This window comes from Prionailurus viverrinus, chromosome B1, assembly GCF_022837055.1.
Source record: "Prionailurus viverrinus isolate Anna chromosome B1, UM_Priviv_1.0, whole genome shotgun sequence".
NCBI classification, from domain to species: Eukaryota; Metazoa; Chordata; class Mammalia; order Carnivora; family Felidae; genus Prionailurus; species Prionailurus viverrinus.
The window spans coordinates 201,846,924-201,869,992 of record NC_062564.1 but is presented as its reverse complement, the minus strand read 5'-3'; the positions used below and the strand labels follow the sequence as shown (position 1 = coordinate 201,869,992).

At 52.0% G+C, this 23,069-nt stretch overlaps 1 protein-coding gene across 1 annotated transcript in view; it reads left to right on the top strand.

Annotated features, from left to right (window-relative positions):
* The first annotated feature begins 11,137 nt into the window (after positions 1 to 11,137).
* The window catches only part of PPP2R2C (protein phosphatase 2 regulatory subunit Bgamma), a 137,911-nt gene continuing 125,979 nt past the window's right edge, over positions 11,138 to 23,069 (top strand). Inside the window, exon 1 of the mRNA XM_047856856.1 lies at positions 11,138 to 11,207. Coding sequence (XP_047712812.1) covers positions 11,138 to 11,207 — 70 coding nt within the window. The remainder of the gene's footprint in view (positions 11,208 to 23,069) is intronic.

Genomic DNA, 23,069 nt, shown 5'->3' with positions numbered 1-23,069 from the left:
AAGACAAGAATCATGGGAATCTACCCCTCAAACCAAGAGCACACTGTATGCACTGTATGTTAGCCAACTTGACAATAAATTTTATTAAAAAAAAATGAGAGGGTGACACCACTACAGATCCTACAGATAATAAATTAATAATCATAATTAACTAGGGATTATTATGATAATAATATGAATATGATAATAATTAGGGAATATGATGAATGATTTTTTGCTAATAAATTAAAAATCTTAGATGGAGTGGGTAAATTCCTTGAAACACACAAACTACAAAAACTTACCGAAGAAGAAAGAAATATACTGAGTAATTCTATAACTATTAAAGAAATTGAATTTAGAATTTAAAACCTTTCAACAAAGAAAACCCCAGGCCCAGTTGGCTTCACTGATGACTTCTGCCAAACATTTACGAAATAAAAAATGCCAATTCCATACAAGGTCTTTTAGTAAACCAAAGGAGAGGGAATATGTCCCAAATTATTCTGTGTGGCAGCATTACCCTGATATCAAAACCAGATAAAGACTTTATGAGAAAAGGAAACTACATACCAATACCAATATCCCTCATGAACGCCAACACAAAAATTCTTAAATCTAATCCGACACTATAGAAAAAGTGGGTGTGACCGAGGAATGCAAGGTGGGTTTAACATTTGAAAACTGATCAGTGTAACTCACTGTACTTGCAGCCTAAACAAACAAACAAACAAACAAACAAACAAACAACAAATTATATAACTATTTTTAGTAGAGATACAAAAAGCATTTGATAAAACCTAGCCTCTACTGATCAAAGCTCTTAGCAAACTAGGGATAGAAGTGAAGTTCTTAAACTTAATGAAAAATATCTCTGAAAAAATTACAGACTTACTGGTGAAAGACTGAATACTTTCTCCTCTAAGATTGGGGACAAAGTGAGGACGGCCACTCTTACTACATTTGTTCAACATTTTACTGGAAAGTATAGCCAGTGCAATAAAGCAAGAAAGATAAATAAAAGCCACTGAGATTAGAAAGGAAGAAATAAAACTGTCCTTATTCACAGATGACCTGATTGTCTATAGAGAAATGCAAAGAGACCTACAAAAAAGCTGCCAGAATTAATAAATGAGTTTAGCAAGTTTACAGGATGCAAGAGCAATCTGAATTGAAAAACTTCAAATACCATTTAGAGTGTGAGATATAGAGGAATAAGTCTGCCAACAGGTGTGAAAAACCTACAGACTAGAAATTATAAATTGCTAATGAGAGAAATTAAGAGCTAAATAAGTGAAGAGATATACCATATTCATGTGTTGGAAGAGTCAGTATTGTTAGCATTTCAATTCTCCCCAAATTTATCTATGAATTAAACACAATCCAACTGAAATGCCAACATGCTGTTTTGTTTTTTGTTTTTAGAAACTGACAAACTGACACTAGAATTCATCTGGAAATGCAAAGGTCCTAAGATAAGCACAAGAATAAAGCCAGAGGATGAATATAATCTGATTGAAAGAACTTATTGTAAAACTTCATTAATGGATGCCAAGTTGGACAAGTAGATCTATGGGACAAAATAGAGGCCAGAAATAGATCCCCACACATATGGCAGCTGATACAGCTCATTTTCACCAAAGGTGAAAAAATAGTTCAGTGAAGAATACACAGACAATTGGAGCTAAGACTGTGTGTGCGTGTGTGTGTGTGTGTGTGTGTGTGTGTGTGTGTGTGTAAAAATGAACCATAGCTCTCACCAAATACAAGAATTAGTACAAAATGGACCATAGACCAAAATTTGAAACCTAATTCCAGAAAACTTCTCAAATAGGAGTTGACAAACTTTTTCTTAAAGGACCACATAGTAAATATTTTAGGCTTGTGGACATTATGGTCTCTGTTGCATCCACACAATTCTGCCATTGTGGTGCGAAAGTGGCCATAGAAGATACTGAAATGAATGGGTGTGGCTGCATTCCAAGAAAACTTTATATGCTAATGTAGGTAGCTGGTCTGTAGGTCATAGTTTGTTGACACCTGTTGTAGAAGAAAACGTAGAAGAAAAATCTTCATGACCTTGAGTTAATCAAAGATTTCTTAGATATGACATCAAAACAGGATCAATAGAAGAAAAAATTCATAAATTGGGCTTTATCAAAATTGAAAATGTCTCCTCTTTGAAAGACACCATTAAGAGAATGGTGAAAGCCGTTTTCTTTCTCAAAAGAGAAGGCCCTAGTCTTGGACAAAATCTATAAAACATGTATCTGATAAATGGATTGTATCTAGAATATATGAAAAAAATCATCAAAAGCCAACAATAAGAAAATAACCAACCTAAATGATAAATGGGGAAAACGTCTGAGGAGACACTTTACCAAAGATAATACACGGACAAGCACAGGAACAGATGCACAACATCCTTAGTCACTGGGGTAATGCAAATGTAAAAACCATAGTGAGATGCCACTACATACCTGTTAGAATGGCTCACATAAAAAAGGCTGACTACACCAAATTTTGGCAAGGATGTGGAGGGACTCGAACTCTCATACACTGCTGATGGGAAAGCAAAATGGTATAACCACTTTAGAAACAGTTGGCAAAATGATTTCTATCATATACAAACTATTTCATAAAAACATAAAAAGGGAAAGATATATATTTATATATCTCTATCTATCTCTATCTCTATCTCCATCTCTATCTCTATCTTATGACTGTAGTGTACACAGTGGGGATACAAGAATGGTTTGAAGATAAAATTGTTAACATAACTCACTCCATCAACAGATTAAAGGCAAAAACCCATTTTATCATATCCATAGATGCAACACAATAAAGCAATTGGCCAAAGAAGAAACATTCACATTTGATAAATCCTGGCAATCTGATAAGCTCCCAGAAAACTAGGGAGGATGGGAAAGGGTGTCTATGAAAACCCAACAGCAAACATTTTTCATGGAAAAACTTTAAAAACATAGCTACACCCACAACAAAGACGCCTGCCATCACCACTGCTACTCAACCGTACCTTGTAGTAGAATCAATTGGGCTGGATGGCAAATGGGTGAAGAATGGCAAGAAAAAGCCAGAATTGTTTTTAACTGCAGATATGATTGTCTACCTAGAAGATCCAAGAGGATCTGCTTTCAAACTATAAGAACCACATGACGGTTCAACAAAACTGCTCGGTACGAGACAACCTACTAAAACCAATAGCACTCCTCCTGAACAGCAACACCGATGCTTCATTGGTTACAGGCAAACCCCATCCACAAAGGCAGTAAAATCTATAAGGTACATAAGATCAAATCCAAGGAAAGATATGCAATTCCTTTAGGGAGGTAGTGTAGCAGGTGGTTCAGAGCAGGGCCTCTGACTCAAAATGTCTGGTTTCACATGTAGTCTACTACTTACTGGCTTGGATAAATTACTTGATTGCCATGCCTCAGTTTCTTTATTTGTAAAAGCAAGACAATAATAATGTCCACCTCATAGGGAAGTCGGAAAGGTTAACTGAATTAAATATAAGGTGTTTAGAACAGTAGTGGTGCATATACGTATATAAATGTTGGCTACTATTGTTATGAAGAAAATGACAAAATTTGATTGACGGACATGAAAAAAAATCTGAATAAATCTGGAGATAGACCATGTCCATGGATGGGACAATTCAGAATCAGAAAGAAATAAAATTTCTCCTGGTTAGTTGACACATTCTCTACAGTTGCAACTAAAATGCCGACAGACTTTTTAAATGGGATGTGAAAAGGTGAAAATTTATATACAAAAGCAAAGGTCCAAGAACGGTCAAGACATTTTTAAAGAAAACAAGGACTGTACCATTTGGTTTATTTGATATTGACTCTTTATAAAACTATACAATCTAAGGCAGAGTATTACTGGCAAACAGGCCAGATAAAGAGACTGATGGAACAGAATCGAATCCAGAAATAGACCCACGTGTATATGGAAATAGAAAGGAAGAAGGATTATAAATCAGTGGGTGAAAGATGAAGCAGTCAAAAAATGATTTGCATATTAAGTTCTTCATATGGAAAAAGTACATAGTTAAGCCTCTGCCTCGCCCCAAACAGAACAGCATGTTCTAGATGGGCTAACATATAAATGTAACAGGACCTTCTGTAGTCTACCTATATAATTGAGGTGGTAGAGAAATATTGATCAAACAAGACACAAAATGCCAAATATTTGAGAGAAAATACAGATAAATTTCACTACATCGAAATGAACAACTTCCGTAGGACAAGAGTACAACACAAACAGTTATGAGAAAAGCAATAAATTATAAGAGAATGTTTAAAACACACACAGAGGATAGGTAGTAAAATTATATGAGGCTCCAGGGAATCAGTAAGAAAAAATTCAAGTAACCCAGGGGAGAGATGGGCAGAGAAAGAATGGGTCATTCATCGAAGAAGAAATTGCAGAGGCTAAACGGAAAGATTCTCAAACTCACTCGTAATCAAGAAATGCAAATTAATCAGTCACCACATATCAGCTCCCTCATCAACTTGACACGCATTCAAGTCAACTCCAAGTGTTACAGAGAATATGATACGCTCTGCAGGAGCATAAATTGTTTCTTGATTTGGCAACATGGAGGAGGTTTAAAATGTACAGGTACCAGCACCCAGTGGTCCCTGCCCCAGATGTCCATCCTGGGGAAACCTTTACACGGGAGTATGAAGAAGTAGGTAAAATGATGTCCCTGCAGCATTGTTTAAAGTCCAGAAAGGTTGGAAACAACCTAAATACCCATTAACATGGGTGGAGGGGGATGGGAGAAATAATAAACGAATTGTTGTCACTGGCATGTCACTGGTAAACAACCTACTGTCTAGGGACGAAGGCCTTAAATTGTAGCAGTTGTCGATTTCCGAGATATAAATGCTCCCACCGTGGCTGATTTCTAGCTACCGCGGTGACATCGCTGAACACGGAGTTGTGGGATACTCCGTGGATACAATCAGCCCCCGGTAAAGGTCCTGGGGGTCGGCTCCGGGACACCATTGATTGTTTTCTTCCAGCATCTATCAATGAAGAAACTAGGTAGAGCTGAAAAAATCATGCTTAGAAAAAAAAGCAATTTGCGATGTTATAATCAATAGGGTAATGTTTCTATAAATTTAAAAATTACACAAAATGATATAAGGCACTTATATGCGTTAAAGAATAGAACATAGATGGGAGGAAATCAAAAATTTGGGGATAGCATTTGCCTTTGGAAAGACGAAGGTAAAGGAAGGGCTGCAAAGAACTTCCGTGTATCACGTGGTTTTCTTTCTTAAATTAAAAAAGCTGAAGCAAATATAGTGGAATCTTGATTCCTTTTGAAACAGTATTCAAAGTGGGGGGGGCGTGATAACACATTCCAGTCTCTATTTATCTGAAGTATCTCATTCACATAAATATAATGCAAAACTAAAGTATGATTATGATTATGTAAAAACAAAACTCCCCCGAAAAGCCATCCAAAAAAATTTCGGTCATTGTGTTTGGATTCTGGACCGCAGCTTTTCTACTGCCCTTGATTTCCACATTTTGTCTCATGAATAGGTGTGACTCGTGTAGTGGCAGGAAGCCACCAAGCTTTGAGTGTTGGGCCAGGTGGTGGCTCTGGGCCCGTCCGTACTGGCATCTCTATTTGATGGGTCTTAGCACATGTCAGAATTCTTGGACGGTCTCCACCCGAGGCACCGTGAATCGACTTGGGGTCAGCGGGTGGGTTTTCGTCCAGAATTTCCTGTGAGAAGATCCACCCTGGCGCTGTTCCAGGAAGCCTCTACAGCGTGAAACAGATGGTTCATAGCGCTGGGAGGAACCTTGAAGCTCCACGTTGGCCCCACGGTGGCCACAGAGGGAGAGGGGGCAAGAAGTAGTTACATGGGTACCAGCTAGTTTGGGTGGACTGTATAAGCTTTGGATTCACAAGACCTAGGCAAGGCTCTGCCGCTCACTAGCTAGGTGACTTGGGAAAAGTGACGTGGTCCCTGTTTTTGTTGTTGCTCCTGTTTCCATTTCTACAGCGAGTCCTGTAGTAGGTTGTGTTACTGTGCAAACTATTTGCGACCCCTCCTTGGGGGAGGATTGGACTTGTGTGCTCCGTTGAGGTCATGCGGCCACAGGACCTACCGTGTCCCTCCTCGCCCTGTTGGACTCGTGAGTGGTGCTTATGGGACTGACTTGGGGGCAACGAAGCTGCTCCCAGAGTAAACACGGCAGGGATCAGAGGTACAGCCAACTTGCGATGTGCATGGACCATAAGTGAGACCCATTCTGTCAGCCACTGCGTGGGGAGGGTCGTCCACTGCTGTGATTCCACCGAGTCCATTCTGGCTGAGAGTGCTCATGTCCGGAGGACAGAATGGGATAATGTGCGTGACGTGCATAGCCACCACGTGGCATACAGGGACGTTGAAGTCAGAACAGGAGCGGTCATGCGCAGCTACCAACAACCCATAAATTTTGGCCACCAAACACATCATGTTTATTTCTCACTCACATCACGCATCTTATAGGGGGTCCCTGTCCTTTGTGGTCATTCGGGGGCCCCTGCTGATGGAGACTCCGCCTTGATGGGTCTTTTTTCAAGACCCTGAGTCAGGAGGGAAAAAGAGCTTGCGAATCTGCAAACCACGCTCAGGCTTGTAAAGCTCCGACTCCAAAGAGACGCGGGTCACTTCCCTCTCTTTTCACTGCCCAAAGCAAGTCTCACGGCTATGCCCAGTTGTATAAAAGGGATGGGAGAGCAAATCCGCTCCGTGTCCAAGAGGTGGGAAGTAGGGTGTGTGAGGTGGGCACTGCGACCTCCATGGGGCCACCCCGTGAATGGCGGCTGGTGCTGGGCTTACTGTGCATCGTGACCTTCAGGCTGACTCCCAATGGGGAAAAGTGGCACGTGGACCACATTCTAGGCAGGGGACGGGCATGCACAATGCAGAGTCTGGGAGGCACCTGCCCTGCTCTGGAGACAGCCGGCGTTCAGGCGGAACATGACGCAGCCAGGGGACTAGCCAGAGATGTGCTTCGGAGCTCTCAGTGAACACCTCTGGATTTGGATGTTAGCATGTGGCAGCCGGGAGCCTTGAAACATGGTGAGCAGGAAAGTGAGCAGGGCCAGCTTTCGGCCCAGGTGAGGGAGGGGTGAACCCCTGAGTTCCGGCGGGGCGGGGAGGATGGTGGGAAGAGGTGGGTTTGTGGGCTCTGTCTGAGGGCCAGTCAGCAGGACTGGAAGCTCGACGGGACGTGATGGCTTGAGGGGGACAGGTGGAAGATGACTCCAGCCTGTCCCGAAACTGGTTGTGGGAGAGGTTGGAGGGGGTGAATGGCTCAAGTTACAAGCAACGACAGCACTTTGTATCAGGAGGTTTTTTGGAGCGACAGGAACTCTCTTGTGTCACCTCCTTGGTCAGCTCTTTGACCTCCATTACTAAAGCTCAGCATGCATAGACCCCCTCGTCCACAATCCCCTGCCGACTACACACCGGCCACAGAAGGGAGCACAGGTGCATGCCGACACAGGGCCGTATCCATAACAACCTCCAAACCTAACGTGAGCGAGGCGCCCATCCACAGGAGAAACAGCAGCGTGTTTCCACAGAGGAATATTACACAGCAATGAAAAATGAATAGATTACAACCACAAATACGCAGTACGGAGCGAACCTTAGAAACATAATGTTGAACAGAACCAGATCCCAAAACATTCATGTCGTGTGATTCTATTTGCAGAAAGTCCCTCCCCACCCCCGATAAAATCACAGTGTTAGAAGTCAAGATGGGGCTACCTGTGGGGTGGACAGAATGGGCTGTCAGGGGGCCTCTGGAGGGTGCCAGTGTCTTCTTTTCTTGACTGGGCTGGCAGTTAAACAAGCGTTTACTCCACGACAGTTCACTGAGTCGCACATCCAGCTTTTGTGCACTTTTCTGTACACAAGCTAAACATCAGTCGAGACCAGGCAGACGGAGACATAATATTGCAGGGACCACCAGAAGGGGCATAACTTGGTAAGCGGCTGAGAGGCAGGAGAAGGTGGGGTCGCTGAAGCAGAGGGGAGGAGGGGCCGGGAGGCCCGCAGGGTGGAGGCTGCTGAAAGGTCAGCTAAGGGAGGAGGCCATCGACCCCTGCACTGGCTCCAGGAACAGGACAGTTGTTCCCAACCCTCTGGAGGCCAGTTTCCCTTTGGGGAGGCAGGGTGGGATTGTGTGGGGGGTGGTGCAGACGAGGAGATGGTGACTGTAGATGTGTCCCTTGGCACTCTGGTCCCAAAGCGGGGGAGGGCACCATGCTGGCAGCTGGAGGGAAGGCAGTCAGGACTGTTTTTATTTATCATGGAAAAGACCCAAGCAGGCTTTGCTGCGGGGAACCCCTAGGGGGATTGCTGGCAAACCCTTATCAAGGAGGTCGTCTCTACTCCCACTTTGTACAATAGTCCCCCTCGCCATTCATCTCCGTCCCCCTACTCCCTTCCTCCTCTTCCCCGGGTCCTGGCCTCTATGTTACCCGCTCACTTCACCTAATTGATCACGGCCCGCTAAGAGGTCAAACCCATGGGAGCAGGGAGTTTTATCTGTTCGGTTCCCCCTATTATCCCTACTCAACAAACATCTGTCGTGGATGAATGAATGGGGAGGTGTCCTGCAGAGAGAGGGGGTGGGGAAGGGAGGACCAAGGGTGGGGATCTGGAGCTCGGGAAGGGGGCAGGGCACTGAGGGGCAGGGACGTTTGCAGACAAAAAGTGGAAGCAATGGATTGCATGGTGGGGGGGGGGCGGTGAGTGTGGGTGGGGTGGGCAGGAGGTAGAGGGAAGAGCCTTGGTTCTGATGGGGGGGCGGTGCTTCAGGAGAACTAAGGGGACAGTCTAGAGAAGCTGCAGGAAGTCAGAGAGGACCTCGGGGGTGGAGGGTGCGGAGGGCTGATGTTGTGCCCCGGGGCCCAGCAAGGTTGGAGACCACCAACTCGGGGGGGCCCCTGCTTGGCCCAGAAGCTGACCAAGAGGTCGTGCTTGCGGGGCCCGCTCCCGGTCAGGACTTGAACCCAGCCTGTGTCTTCCAGAGCCGTTTTGCTGCACTGAGCCAGAGAGGTGAGCGGGGTGTGGGCAGAGAGCGGGGGTGCTGGGTTCTGGACGTGAGGTTTGGGCAGCCCAGGCACGAGGGAGAGGGCAGAAGGGGCCGGGCCGGTGGGTGAGACGGCACGTGGATGCCAGCCTCCTTCGCCACAATGAGGCGGTGCGTCCTGAACACATCTCACCTGCACTTACCCGTCCTCGCACTGAGCCTGCACACCTGAGCTTTGAGGTGGACCCTGTGAAAAAGCTGAGGCTGGGGAGAGTGTGGGGGTCACTCAGGAAGCAGGTGGTGGTGCTGGCAGAGACCCCGGGACGCTGTGGGGTCCTTTCCATCACAGCCAGCAGGGGTGGGGGGGGGGCGGACCTCCTCCTAGGTCCATTCTGGGCATTTCTCCTGCATGAAAGCCCAGCTCTAGCTGCCAAACACCCACTCCCCAGCGAGAATCCTCAGGCCGCGTCCGCCTGCCCCAGTCTTCATGACCACATTCTCCTGCCCCTGCCCCTCCTGGCCCCACTGCAGTTTGGGGAGCTGTGCGGAGTCCCCAGAAGTCCAGCTGAGAGAAGCAGAGCTTCACAGAATTGTGGGGCTGGGACATCCTGCCTCCCTCTCCCAGCTGGGGCTGAAGGCCCCTCAACATTTGTGGCTCCTCCCAGGCAGTCTCCGCCTTTCCTCCCCCTCCCTTTCCAAAGAGGTTTTGCTGAGTACCTAGGAAGGTACTGGGGGGGGGGGGGTCGATCCTTCCCTCCCCACCCTCTGAAGCTCCCCAGCGAGGCCTGTGCCCCCTGCAAGGGAATCGATCCTTCAGGCAGAGGCTTAGCTCGGACAAAAGAGGAGACATGCTTTTTGAGGGCCTGATCTGCGCCAGGCACGGCGCGCAATGCGGGGCCACACTGGTGACTCAGGGAAGGGAGGCAGGGAGGGTCCTGCTGGGCGGAAGTCCTGGGCTTGGAGGAGAGGGAGACAGGTAGAGGCATCCGTTTTCCAGCCTGTTTCTGGAGTGCACCCAGAGGTGCTTGCACGCTTTATCTTCCCAGTAAGTAGAGAGATGAGCCGGAGGACCGATCATGGAGCTCTGCCTGGAGGAAGCCAGCTACCCCAGGCAGCTCACCCTGAGTTCTACCTCATCGGTGGCCGATTCTCCCCGCCCCTCCCGCCCTCCCCAACCCCCCAGCTTCTTCCCACGGGTCCAGTTTTGCGCTCCAGAGAGTCCTCAACTTGTCTGACCCACCCTCTTCTGCCAACGAAGGGGACCCTTGTCCGCCCCCCTGTCCCCACTTCTAAAGTCTTCCAGGCTCCGAGGTGCCACTTTCGGCTGCCCCCCCCCACCCCCCCATCCCCTCCCTGTCCTTAATTTCGGCACCTGGGCGGCCAAGGTGCCCCCGCAGAAGCTCAGCTGACCAGCGCCCCCCCCACCCCCAGGTGGCCATCTCCGTCCTCCCTCCCCCGCCGGGCACTTCCAGCCACCAAAGGCGCCCACCCGCGGGGCCCGGAGCACAGCGGTACCTCCCCCGCCGGGGCGCGGCTCCACCTGCAGGGCGCTGGGCGGCCGGCGCGCGGCGGGCGGCGCGGGCCGCGGGGGCGGAGGAGCGGGCGGCGCGAGGGAGGGGCCTGCGGAGCGGCGGCGGCGGCGGCGGCGGCGGCGGCCCCAGCCCGCGCAGCCCGGCTCGGCCCCGGCTCGGTCGGCGCAGCGCCGCGCGCGTCCCCTCCCGCCGCCGCCGCGCAGCCAGGCGCCCCGGCACCAGGCCGCCGCCGCCGCCGCCGCCGGGCGCACGACGCAGCGCGCACCGGCCGGGATGCGCGCCCGGGCCCCGGCCCGCCCCCACCCGCGGCCGCCGCCCGCCCGCCGCGCGCTCGCCTGACCGCGGCGCCCGCCCCGGCCGCCCCGCCCGTCCCCGGCCGCCCCCCCCGCTCCCCGGCCGCGATGCCCGCCCCCCGGGGCCCCGGCGGCCCGCGCCCCTGCTAGGCTGCGGCGGCATGGCCCGCGCGCCCGGCGCGACCTCTGCGGATTGCATCGGTGTGTGGCGGCGGGGCATGCCCAGGGCACCGGGCACGGCCTTCAATGGGCGAGGACACGGACACGCGGAAAATTAACCACAGCTTCCTGCGGGACCACAGCTATGTGACTGAAGGTAACGTACGTGTTGTCTGAGGCCCCCTCCGGCCGGCCGCGGCGTGGGGATGCCGTCGCACCGAATGCCCTCCGAAGGTTTGGACCGCGCGCTGTGTGTCGTGTCCCCCCCCCTCCCCCGCCCCACCCCACCCTATCCCACCCCGCCCCGGGTCCCGGAGGGAGGGAGCCCGAGGGCGCCGGCCTCCGCTTCCCAGCGCCCTCCTCCGCGCCGCCCTCCGGCCGGCAGCTTTCCACCCCCCAGGCCCGGAGGCATCCCGAGTCGGCCCTGGCCGTCATTTGTAGAAAGGCCATTCCTGCGGCTAATCTGGCGAAGAAATCCGGGGAAATTAAATGGCTTAGAATCCTGGGTTTGCCATTTCAGCCCTGCCCAAAGCCTACAGAATTTTCTAGGCTTCCCACTCCCCGGAGACGAAGAGGGATCCGAGGGGGTGGGGGGGGGGGAATCCATTTCCAGATTCCCCCCAGAGGCTCGCTGTCCTGGGCCCCTCCCTGTGCCTCCGGAGGCAGGGGCCCTTCGTGGGTGGGAGAAGGCGGCTGGTTTGGGGTTGGTCTTTTATACCTGGTGAGTTAAACTGACATAGGAGGAGCTGGCCCCAAACTGTCAGAATTTTCCCCCCAAAAGTGGGGCATGCCATCCCGAAAGGGCCCGGCGTTTGAAATCCCCCAAATCGGCCCTAGAGGCCCAAGCCCAACCCCCACCCCGAGATGGTGGGATCCAGAGGGTCAGCGCCCAGTGACTTCCAAGGGTCTCTCTTCTCCCTCCACCTTGCCCGGAGAACGGTGGGGGACAGGTCCCAAGCCGCAGCCAGGGGCCCGCGGAGCGAATCCTCGATTTGAAGATGGGGATAGCTAGCCGCGGGGTGGCAGCATGCATCAGTGAGGACACTTGTGCTGGAGACCTTCCCGGGTTTAGGGACCGTGAGCACCTTGCCTAGGGGCTGCTGGACTGGCCGCCTAAGTGTTCGTGGGTTTGCAGCGAGAGGTCCCCGGGTGGGTGCCCGGGTGGGAGGGGCCCCGGGCATCGCGGTCCGCGGGGGCTGGTGCGCGTGGGTGCCGCTGTCAGGGAACCTGTGTGGGCTTGGCGCCGGTGACTCTGACTCCTGGGTGGCGTCCGATGCTCCGGTGCCTGGCTCCGCCGGAAATGAGGCCGAGAGGGTAGCTGGGGCCCTTGTGGAGGAGGCCGGGGAGCGTCGGGACCCCTGCGTCCTGGCCCGGAGAGCAGAGGCAGGGTGTGTAACCTGGGAGGAGGGACGCTGAGGGGTGGCGCTTCCCGCTCCCGGGAGGAGAACCGCTGAGTCATGCTTTGCTGATGGGGGAGGGGGTGGCGGGAGGAGGCCGCGCAGCCGGGCCGGGTGAGGGCTCGGTCCCCCAGCTAGGGCTTTCTGGGGCCCAGGGAGCTGAAAGCGGCCCTTTGTCGCCTGCCTTGGTGAGGTTGAGGAAGAATCGGCGAGTTTTTTCTGCTGGCAGGCTGCTGAGCACAGAGGGTGAAGGGAGCCTCTGGGCTGCTGGCAGGTGCCCCAGTGGCCTGGCTCCCGTGGAGAGGGCATCTTGGCAGGTCATTCTGGTCTGGCTTTGTGCAGGAAGCCCGAAGCCTGTTTTCTCCTCTCGCATGGAGGCTGATGGGACAGGACTCGGGACTTGGTGATTAAAAGTAAAAAGCACCATGCCTCACCCCCAGTGGACTTGAGCAAACACGAATTCCTTCTTCACCCTGTCTCCCCCGCCCCCCCCCCCGGCCCGCTTGCTTTCATAAATTTAAAAGCTCTTAGCGGAGGAGAGCCAGGGGCCAGCGGATACTTGGAGTAAGAAGCACTTTTAATTCCTCGTCATTCATTCAACAAATACTTAGTACGTCCTATGTGCCCGTCACTGTTGTAGCCCCCCGCGGGTCTAGACAAAGCATGCTGCCCTGGGGCAGCCTGTATTCTAGAAGGGAGCTCTGTGCGTGGTATTGAGGAGAAGCTTTTTCACCAAGTCTTGGTCTCCCCATGTATAAAATGGGAGTGAATAATAACCATCTTGCCTACAAGGTCTTGGGGTTTCTGGGAGGGTCCGGTGGATTGGCGGATGACGAAGCCATCTTGGAACAGGAAATTGTCAGCTGGCAGTTGAAGTATGTTAAGCACCTACTGTGTGCTGGGGCCTCACACAAGATACCGCATACGCCATACCCCCGTTCTATAGATAAAGAAGTCAGGGTTTGACCCTTGTCGGTGTCCCAGGCTGAGTGCCAGCGTGTGTAGGGCATAGGGCTCGGGGGCTGGGATGCAGAGGAACAAGAGGGTCTAGCAGAGGAAGCAGTGACAGTCATTGTTGGAATCATATGAGATTTCTGGCCTCCCTACGTGAAAACAGACTTGCACAACGTTGCGCCCTGCGTTTTGTGCTCGGAGACCAGGGTAGGTCACAGATTTGGATGTCAGACAGACTTGTGTTCAAATCCTGCTTCTGACTCTTCACAGGCTGTGTAATCTGGGACACGTTATTAAACCTTTCCGAGCTTCACTTTCTCCCTTCGTACAGGGGGAGATAATAATAACGAACCTTACGTTATTATTATTAGGATGATCAGTGATTATTGCGCTAATGTAGAAAACATCAGCACAGTGCTTGGTCTATCGGAGGCGTTTGATAAATGGTACTGGTATAACTTAAAAGGCTCCTGGAAGAGCTTCATGAGCAAATAACGGATGCTGAGATCTTGCAAAAGACCCAGGTGTACAAATTCTTTTTCCACCTGGTCATTTGGCCCACAAACACTCACTCACTCCACTCCAGTGGCTCTGGTCTACTTCCTGCTCCTTAAGCAGGTCATTTTTTTTTTTTTTTCCTTGCTTCACGGCCTTTGCACTGGCTGTGTTCTCTATCTAGAATATCTACCTCCTGCCCTTCTCATAGCTGGCTCCTCCTCAGCCTTTAGATCTCAAGTGAAACATCGTCTTTGCCTATGGGAGTCCTGCTCGAATTCCTCAATCTCTTATAAAATCTCAAATACTTTGGGAAGAGTTTAGGTTTTGTTAGTCATTCACACCTTGGTATGAATTAGAGCAGCTTTTTTTTTTTTTTTTTCTTTTTCCTCAACTCTTGGCGCATCTCAGCTGATCGAGGGTTGTGATCACTAGGCACGGATGCAGGCCACCCTGGGGCACAGAGAACTTGGAAAGGTTGGGTGGGTGTTGGGGAGGGCAGTATCGTTGAGTCTCTCCAGACAGTAGAAGGACCTGGACCCTTGAGAGAGGGTCCCCAGGGGCAGGAGAGTGCCAGGAAGTCTCTGTGTGTTTAGACTTTTCTCAAGAGCCAGATATGGCCCGGGAGGGGCGCTTCCTGGCTGTGTTTCCTTGCTGCAGCCGCGGAGCTCAGCTTTCGGGTGAGTGAAATAGGCGTTTCTAGGTTAGTCTGGTCTGCAAGCCCCTTCATCCCCTTTCACGCAGCAGCGTTTCCCAAGCCCGTCCGCTACTGGCTCTGGCCCTGGGCAGACACGGGGGCTCCCAGCCCCTAGGAGGCGGCACATGCTGAAGAGAGAGTTGGTGGCAGTGACTGGGTGTCTTTGGGAAGGGGCAGTCACTCCCAGGCGCCTGCAGGTTAAGGCACCTGAGGGCACGCTTTTCTGCCAGGACCACAGTCCCCTCCCTGGAGCATCTCTCAGCCATTACACTCTGTCATCTCTGCCTTTTGCATCCATGGAAAGAAAGGTACCTCCGTCTCCCTGACCCCGTATCCCTGCCATCCGCGTGTGCTGCGTGTGGTTCAGAGCCACCTGTGTGTCCCCGCGGATTGTATGGTTGAGAGATGAAGCAGGGATCAGAGGAGGAAGGGGTAAGGTCGGGAGGGTGTCCCAGGCCTGTCCGAACCCAGCATTTGGGCAGTTTCCACAGCATGGAATTGTCTTCCTGGTTCGAACTGGTTGAGGGGGGATAATGTCAGCTTTCTGCCCACGCCTAGACTACGCCGGAGAGGCATGCTTTGTGGGAGACCGGGGTTCATCCAGATTTGCCCCCACGTTGGGGCTGTTGAGGCTGATCTCCCCAATGCCCAGCGCCTCACCCCACAAGAGCATCGTGGTTCTCACCCAGAAACCTGTGGCCAGAGGCCGGGCCAGCTTGGTCCGAGGCTAATGCGTCCCTCTTGCAGTGACTGGTTCTAGAATGGACATGGGAACCAGTTCTGGAGGTCACGTGGAAGCTGGTTTTGCTCTTGGAAGGAGCAGGGAGGCTCCCATTGTTGCCGGCGGCCCCCCTGAGACCATGAAGCGGGTTAAGTCCTAAGCCAACAACGCTGACGGTGTCTGAGCAGAGAGTGAGTGGCAGCAGGGGACATTGTGATTCCGTGGGTTAACCAGGCCTGATGTCCACCCGTCTCTGGGCTTCCATTCCCATGAGCTGCCACATTTCCTCTTTGCTGCACACCTTAAGCTGAGCCTCTGTGACACCCCCTTTCCTGGTTATCTGGAAGACCGGGAGCCTGCCCCCTCACTCCCGGCCAAGATTTGAGACCCATGAAACCAAGAGGGAGTTTGATGTGTTCACTTTCTGTGTTAGGAATCCTGTTGGATGTCTTTTATTGCACTCAAGTCAGGGCCGCCGAGTTCTGGCTTCCCTTCCTTGGCCCTCCTGAGGAGGCATTCCAGCCGGATGAGTTCTCCCAGGAGACCCGCGTTCCCGGTGGGGTCTGACTCTGGGTTCGTAATCTCGACCAGGTCACCCCGTGTCTCGGACCCCGAGTGTCTTCTCTGGATTGCTGCTCGCTTGAAATGAGAGATGCACAGTTGTTTGATGTTGTAAATGTGTCCGTCACATGCTACGTGCATGTGTTCCTTCGTGGGAGGAACACTCTCTGTGAGCCCAGGGCATTAAATGGCTCGGTGTGTGTGAACACGCCCAGCCCAGGGCCTGGGGCCCAGTCAGTACTTAATAAACGTCGTCATGGGGCGCCTGGGTGGCGCAGTCGGTTAAGCGTCCGACTTCAGCCAGGTCACGATCTCGCGGTCTGTGGGTTCGAGCCCCGCGTCGGGCTCTGGGCTGATGGCTCAGAGCCTGGAGCCTGTTTCCCATTCTGTGTCTCCCTCTCTCTCTGCCCCTCCCCCGTTCATGCTCTGTCTCTCTCTGTCCCAAAAATAAATAAACGTTGAAAAAAAAATTAAAAAAAAATAAAATAAAATAAACGTCGTCTGCCAACGGTTAGAGTTAGGATAGCCTAGAACCATCGCCAGGCTGGCTAGCCCAACCCCATCCCCAGTCCACGGGGAAATAGAGGCTAAGAGGGGGTCGCTCATGGCGTTTCCCTGAAGCCAGCCCAGAGGGAGAGTGGGGGGAGCCAGCTTTCGGTTTGAAATCAAGCTGGGGACTGCTGGGCCTTCACCCCCATTGCTCGCCTTCAGAAAGCACTTCCATGAGCAGTCCTGGACTTTCACAGACTCACACTGTCTCCATTTCAGGGGTGGGGGGGCAGTGAGAGAGGCTGGGTGTTCTCCGTTCAGTCACGCCACCTCTCTGAGCCTCAGTTTCCTTACACTGGGTCGTCACACGGCTCTAAGGAGCAAAGGCTGTGTGGACTCCACCGTTGAGTGGGTTGGCCCCCACAGCCCCCTCCCTGTAAGCAGCACACTGGTTTATTTTTATTTTCTTATTTAGTTTTGTATGTTTACTTATTTTTTGAGAGAGAGAGAAAGAGAGAGAGAGAGAACAAGCAGGGGAGAGGCGGGGGGCGGGGGGACAGAGCATCCGAAGTAGGCTCTATGCCCACAGCACAGAACCCTATGCAGGGCTCAAACTCACGAACTGTGAGATTGCGACCTGAGCTGAAGTCAGAGGCTTAACCGACTGAGCCACCCCGGTGCCCCGAAGGCAACTGTTTAAATTCAGCATGAGATTATTAGGAGTTTTCCAGCGCTTGGCAGTCTGTGCCATCCGGGCAGTCACGTGGGGCCCCACGCCCGGCAGGACCTGATTCTGGTTTTGTGCTCTGCTGTCCCTGTGTGGAATTTTTATCATCTTCTCTCCGGACCCATGCTTTGTAAGCGACGTCTGATGGGGGCAGTGGAGTGGACGCCCGAGCAGAGATGATGCGTGCAGCACGTGTCGCAGCTGCTTTGTGCCGCTGCTACACACACCTTGTGGCTGCTTTGAGCGTCGCTGAGCTCCCACACGCGTGGGCCGCCACATCCTGTGCTTCCGCAGCGGGTCGGCGTGTCCACGACCCTGTAGGCAGCGGTGGGTGCTGACGGCCCGGAGAAGCCACGCTTTTCCACTTGAACCAGACTAGATTCAGAGGCAGAAAGGAGGCAGTGACATGCTAAGGAGCACGAGGGACCAAGGAGCCCTGCCGTCCCCTCCTCCCCGCATTCCGTCCTTGTGTGAGCTAATCACTGATGCTGAAAATAATGACCCAGAAGGAAAGGACAGGAGGGGACAGCCCTAGTCCTTCCCTTTCAATCCTTATTCATCACTGAGCCAAGGGTAGAGGCGTGTGTGTAGAATGTGCAAGCATCAAAAAGCTAAATGAGGGGCGCCTGGGTGGCTCGGTTGGTTAAGCGTCTGACTTCGGCTCACGTCATGATCTCACAGTTCGTGGGTTCGAGCCCCACGTCAGGCTCTGGGCTGACAAAGCCTGGAGCTGCTTCAGATTCTGTGTACCCCCTGCACACACCCCCCTCCCCAAAGCTAATAAACCTTAAAAAAAAAAGAAAAAACAGCTAAATGAAACCAGATGAGCTGTTTGGGTTAGCATCCACACTGCCCTGGTAAGAATAAATACAGTACACACGCGGGTAGGAACCCCCAGATACGAATTGTGTGTTTCCGTGAGTCTGCATTCCCGTTAAATGCTCTTGTGTTTGCACTGAACGCTGGAATTGCAGAACAGAATGGTGACTGGCAGAATTCACGCTGATAACTTAAACGTTTAGTGTTTCTGTCGGTGTTAAGTAGCAAATAACACTGCGGCGAGTTATGGGGAAAGTGAAAAAGGTTTATGTTTTCGTTCCTCTGGCTTTTTGAACGGGGTGCTCTGCATTTGCATTTTGCACCGGGCCCTACAAATGGCAGAACTGGCCCTCCTTTACTATATGGGACAGGCTGGGGGACAGGCTGGCGTTTCCAGGGGGCAAGAATCCTTGGCCCGCCTCCCACCGCCCCCTTGGCTTTTGGGATTGGTAGAGAATTGGTGAGAGCCTGTCACCCATTGGGCAGCTTCTCCCTATTGGGCGGGGTTAAAGTATTAAAGGTCCCTGCTCCTCCCCTACCCACTGGGGCTGGCACTCCTTGGGCTGTTCCAAGGAGGGGATGCCAAGTGTCTCATTTCAGATTCCAGCCTTTCGACCTGTATCCCCACAGCCCTGAACTGAGGGGCAGTAGTGGAGGGGTCCCTAGCTCCCCACACCCCCCATGCCCCCATTACCATTAATAAAGCAGATTCTTTCGATTTCTCTCTTGTTGGCTACCTCCCCTGTGTGGCCTCAAATCCTAGCGGCAGGGAGGGCTGCCTAATGGTTACCTCAGTCCCGCCCCAGACTCCACGGCTTTATTCCTGTGATAGATGTGCCATAGTTCAATTAATCACCCCCATTGTTGCATAATTAGGTGGCTTGTTTTTCTGGTATAACACCGAGTGAACGAATGCTGTTTGCCTATGAAGATACTCTACGCCCAACTCCCAACCCCGAACAGCTTTGGAATAATTTCTTCAGAGAGAACCCTGTGTGTGCAGCGTTATGCGAAAATGATGAACGGGTTTGGTGTTCTCGACTCCTATCGCCAAGTTATGCTCCAGAAAGTGTTGCTGTTTTTACCGCATGCTGATCAGCACTTGATACCCTAATGTGTTTGACCTCTGCAGATATCACAGATGAAAAGTATTTGTTTTAATTTATGTCTGAGTACCGATGAGATGGGCTGGTTTTTTCCCCTTTTGTTCAATAGATATTTGCCGCCCCCCCTTCTGTGCCAGGGGGATGTTAGCTGTTGGACGGGCAACGTTGAAGACGGAGTTCATTGCTGTCCTTCACGCACCCTGCACCCTGTTCCCCGGGGCTCTGCTTCGGTGATGCCCTTTCCATGAGCCCTTAAGGTCTGCAACCCTGTCTCCCCGCTCAGGTCTCCCTGCTGGCACACAGAGTCATCTGCTCTCTGTTCTCCGCTCTCCCCGACAGACAGCCCCTTGACCCCTTTTCTCCAATCTCACTGCCTCTGGGGCAAAACGCTCCAGGTCCTAGAAGGCACGTTTCCAGAGCTCTGTGCTCTGTGGACGCAAGCCAGGCTGTGTCCTTCTCCAAAACGTCGGCCTGTCTCTGCCAGGGTCTTGGACGCCATTGGGAGAGTGAGCTGCCTCCACCAGTCTGGAGGAATCTGCAGCCCGCAGCACCCTGGGGAGTCCTGCTAGTTAAACCAGGCCCTGCAAGACAGGTGCCTCTTTTCCACTGCACTGGTGTCCCGTGGCCCTCATCAAAACGACCCATGTGGACTTGAGTATTAAATGATTAGGAAACCAACATAATAGCCATTATTAGTATTAACCATTTATTGAGTATATACTATGTGCCAGACACGATGCTAAGTACAGCATCTTACCGGATCCTAACAAAGCTCTGGGTTGTATGTATTTTCCCCATTTTGCAGGGGAGAAAGCTGAGGTTTGGGCACATGTGAAGAGTCACAGGTATAAACGGGCAGAGCTGGGGTTTGAACACAGGCCATCTGCCTGCAGAACCCACACTCCTGACCTCCACACTGGGTGGAGGAACCAACAGGGAGGGGACAGGAGATCTGTTGGGTTCTGATTACGCTCCTTGCTTAGGAGGGTCTGGGATTCAGACCCAGGACTGCCTCGTGTGGTACTCACGCTGGGCATGCGGCAACACATCGGTCCTAGCCGTGTGTGTGGTTGGAGGCAGTTGAGATGGGCCAGGAGGAGAAGGGCTCCCCTGTACGGCATAGGGGGTGGGGGCCGGGGGGATGGTCACAGCTCTACAGAGGACAGGTGCTATGGCACTGAAGGGAGTGGCATTCTTCAGGGCAGACAGCGATGCCCTTTGGGACATGGCATTCTAGTACATTCCAGGCAGGAAGAACAGCATGTGCAAAGTGACATATGCTTGTCTCCTGACAGCGTCAGGGCTCTTCCTCCTGGGTCCAGGAAGCAGTTCCCAGCCAGCTCTGGGTGCAGGGACCACCTGGGAGCCACTGTGCTGCCCAGGACGGGCACTGCCTCCTTGTACAGTGGGGGCTATTGTCCTCCCCAACCCTGGGCTGAAGGGCCCATTGAAATGGAACAAAGGCAGCTTAGAGGTGCCGGCTGCCCCGAGCAGGGATAGGATCACCAGCTCAAGCCGGGGGCTTGCTCTGGGCCGGCCTGGCCTTCTGCATTTCTCCACCCTGGAGAGGTCATAGCCCTGACCCCTGGGGCTGCTGCTGCTGGGGGCTGGGACCTGGGTCCCCCGGGGCCTGAGCTCTGGTCTGAGCTGGCAGTTGCTTCAGCCTCGGAACCTGTTCTGGGAAGCAGAGAGAGAACCACCAGCCACCCGGGCTTTTTGTGAGCATTGAGTGAAATAATCTATATACTGTACAGAAACCTCAATAAAAGGCAATTACTTGTGTTATGAGTATCAGCTTTTGGATTTTGTTTTCATTTCAAAAAAGTGGTAATGAAAACTTTTATTTTTTTTTAACATTTATTCATTTTTGAGAGAGAAAGAGAGGGAGGGAGGGAGGGAGAGCACATGGGTAGGGGAGGGGCAGAGAGAGACGGAGACACAGAATCCGAAGCAGGCTCCAGGCTCTGAGCTGTCAACACAGAGCCTGACGCGGGGCTCGAACTCATCAGCCGTGAGATCGTGACCTGAGCTGAAGTCGGACGCTTAACCGACTGAGCCACCCAGGTGCTCCCGGACTGAAAAATTTTTAAGCCGAATCAGGACCCCGGTCACATCACCCCACCGCAGCAGGCCAGTGTTTCTCACCCGACCAGTACCACCACCTGCCCAGACAGAATGAGTGCTAATTCCTTCCCATCTGAATTCTCGTCCATCTTGGCAAGGTCCCCACTTGTCTCAAAAATGCCTTTTTGTGGTTGCTGCGTTTGAACCAGGATCCCAGGGCCCGCACCTGCAAGGGGGTGTTCTGTCTCTTATGTCTTTCCTGATCGAGACCAGTCCTCTATCCCATTCTCAGACCCCTGACTCCTAAAGACATTTGTGACTGCTTTGGAAAGATGCTGGTTTCACCCCCTACTGTCCCCAACCTGTGTCTGGCTCCCAGTTTTGCCAGAAGGGTCTAGAAGGCTAATGAGCGGTTGCCCGGACCCTGGGAGTCACCCCGGGAACGTGCCTCTCTCTCCTTCCAGGACCTTCCTCACCTTTCATCAGCGGACAGACCGGGGCATCCGTCTTCACCGAGGCCTAGCCAGATGGCAGATTCGTGAACAAAAGCAGCGGTTTCTGTGTTAAGCCATTGAGTTTTGAGATGATTTTTTACACAACAGATAACTGGAATAGTCATGGATTCCCAGCTTGAATTCTTGGTCCAGCTCAACTCCTGTTCCTTCTGAGGCCCCTTGTCCAGCTGATTGCACTTTCCTTGGTTCTGTAGCCCTCGCAGAGCCTTCCAGAACTTCCTACCTGTGTATGTTAGCCTGTGTCAATTTCTGTTGTTTATAATTACCCCCAATTCCCAGTGCCAGCCAGGAAGGCGACTCAGCTCAGATCATAAGACAAGACTGGAACCCAGTCCTTTCTGGAACATCAGTAGATACGCACATGGGACGGACCTCCTTCCCCTTACACAGCTCAGCACCTGCTACCCACCAGGTGTTGGGTAAATACGTGGTCAAGTGACCAAGAGGACAAGTGCCACACTTTCCCCTGACCAGCTTCCCCAAGTAGAAACAGTCTTCTCTTGGCAAAGTTGAAATACGTGCAGATTTCAGTCTTCACGGTTCCAGGGAAATCGCTCCAGCGCCGTGGCCCCACGGATCAGACTTGAGCTACCCCGGCGCGGTAGCTGTGAGGAACTGCGTCAAGTGCAAACTTTGCCAGGAAGTTTTCAGGGCACGGATCACTAAGTAAATACCAGATGCACGCTGCAGAGCCTGCCAGGTCATTTCTTTCCGTGTCTGTCGCTGGCTGGTCACCGCAGGTGTGTTAGTTCACACACAGACAGCAAAGCATGGGGTACTGTTGCCTCCTTTGTCTCCCCGCGATGAGGCCATGTGACGCCTCACGGAAATGGAAAATCAAAAGAAGGAATGGGCCAACAGCGATGACGCCCAGTAGGGGAGTGAAAAGCGATCCTGCTGGAGAAGAACTGTGGGTGGCATGTGAACGGAGTCCTAGAGGAAATCGCCGATCCTGGGAGCATTGGAACCATGGCCTGAGGAGAGTCTCTTGGGCAGCGACAGGCACTAAGTGAAAGAGATCCTACCCTCGTGGCTGAAGAAGGTGGCTCCGGAGGGAGATACCCCAGAGGAAGTGACTTCGGGAGGTGTTTCACCACGTTGGAAACGCAAAGGGGTGAGATCTTGGAAGCTGATCTGAACTTGGGAAGACGGCCCTCCAAGGCACAGACGAGGTGCCAGCCGCCAGCAGAAGCAGCAACCTTCAAACTACTTTCCATATGCTTCTTTTTACAAAGACATAAAACACTTGACTTCTCTCAATGTTTCCAATGCTTTAAATCACTGAACTAAATAAATATTGGTTTTACTATTTTTTATATCCCTATACGCTTGTAACCATCAATGAGAGAGGTTTTTTTTTTTTATGCTTACTTATCTTTGAGAGAGAGAGACAGAGAGAGAGAGCGCGCGTGCGCGCGTGCATGAATGGGGGAGGGGCAGAGAGAGAGGGAGACACAAAATCTGAAGCAGGCTC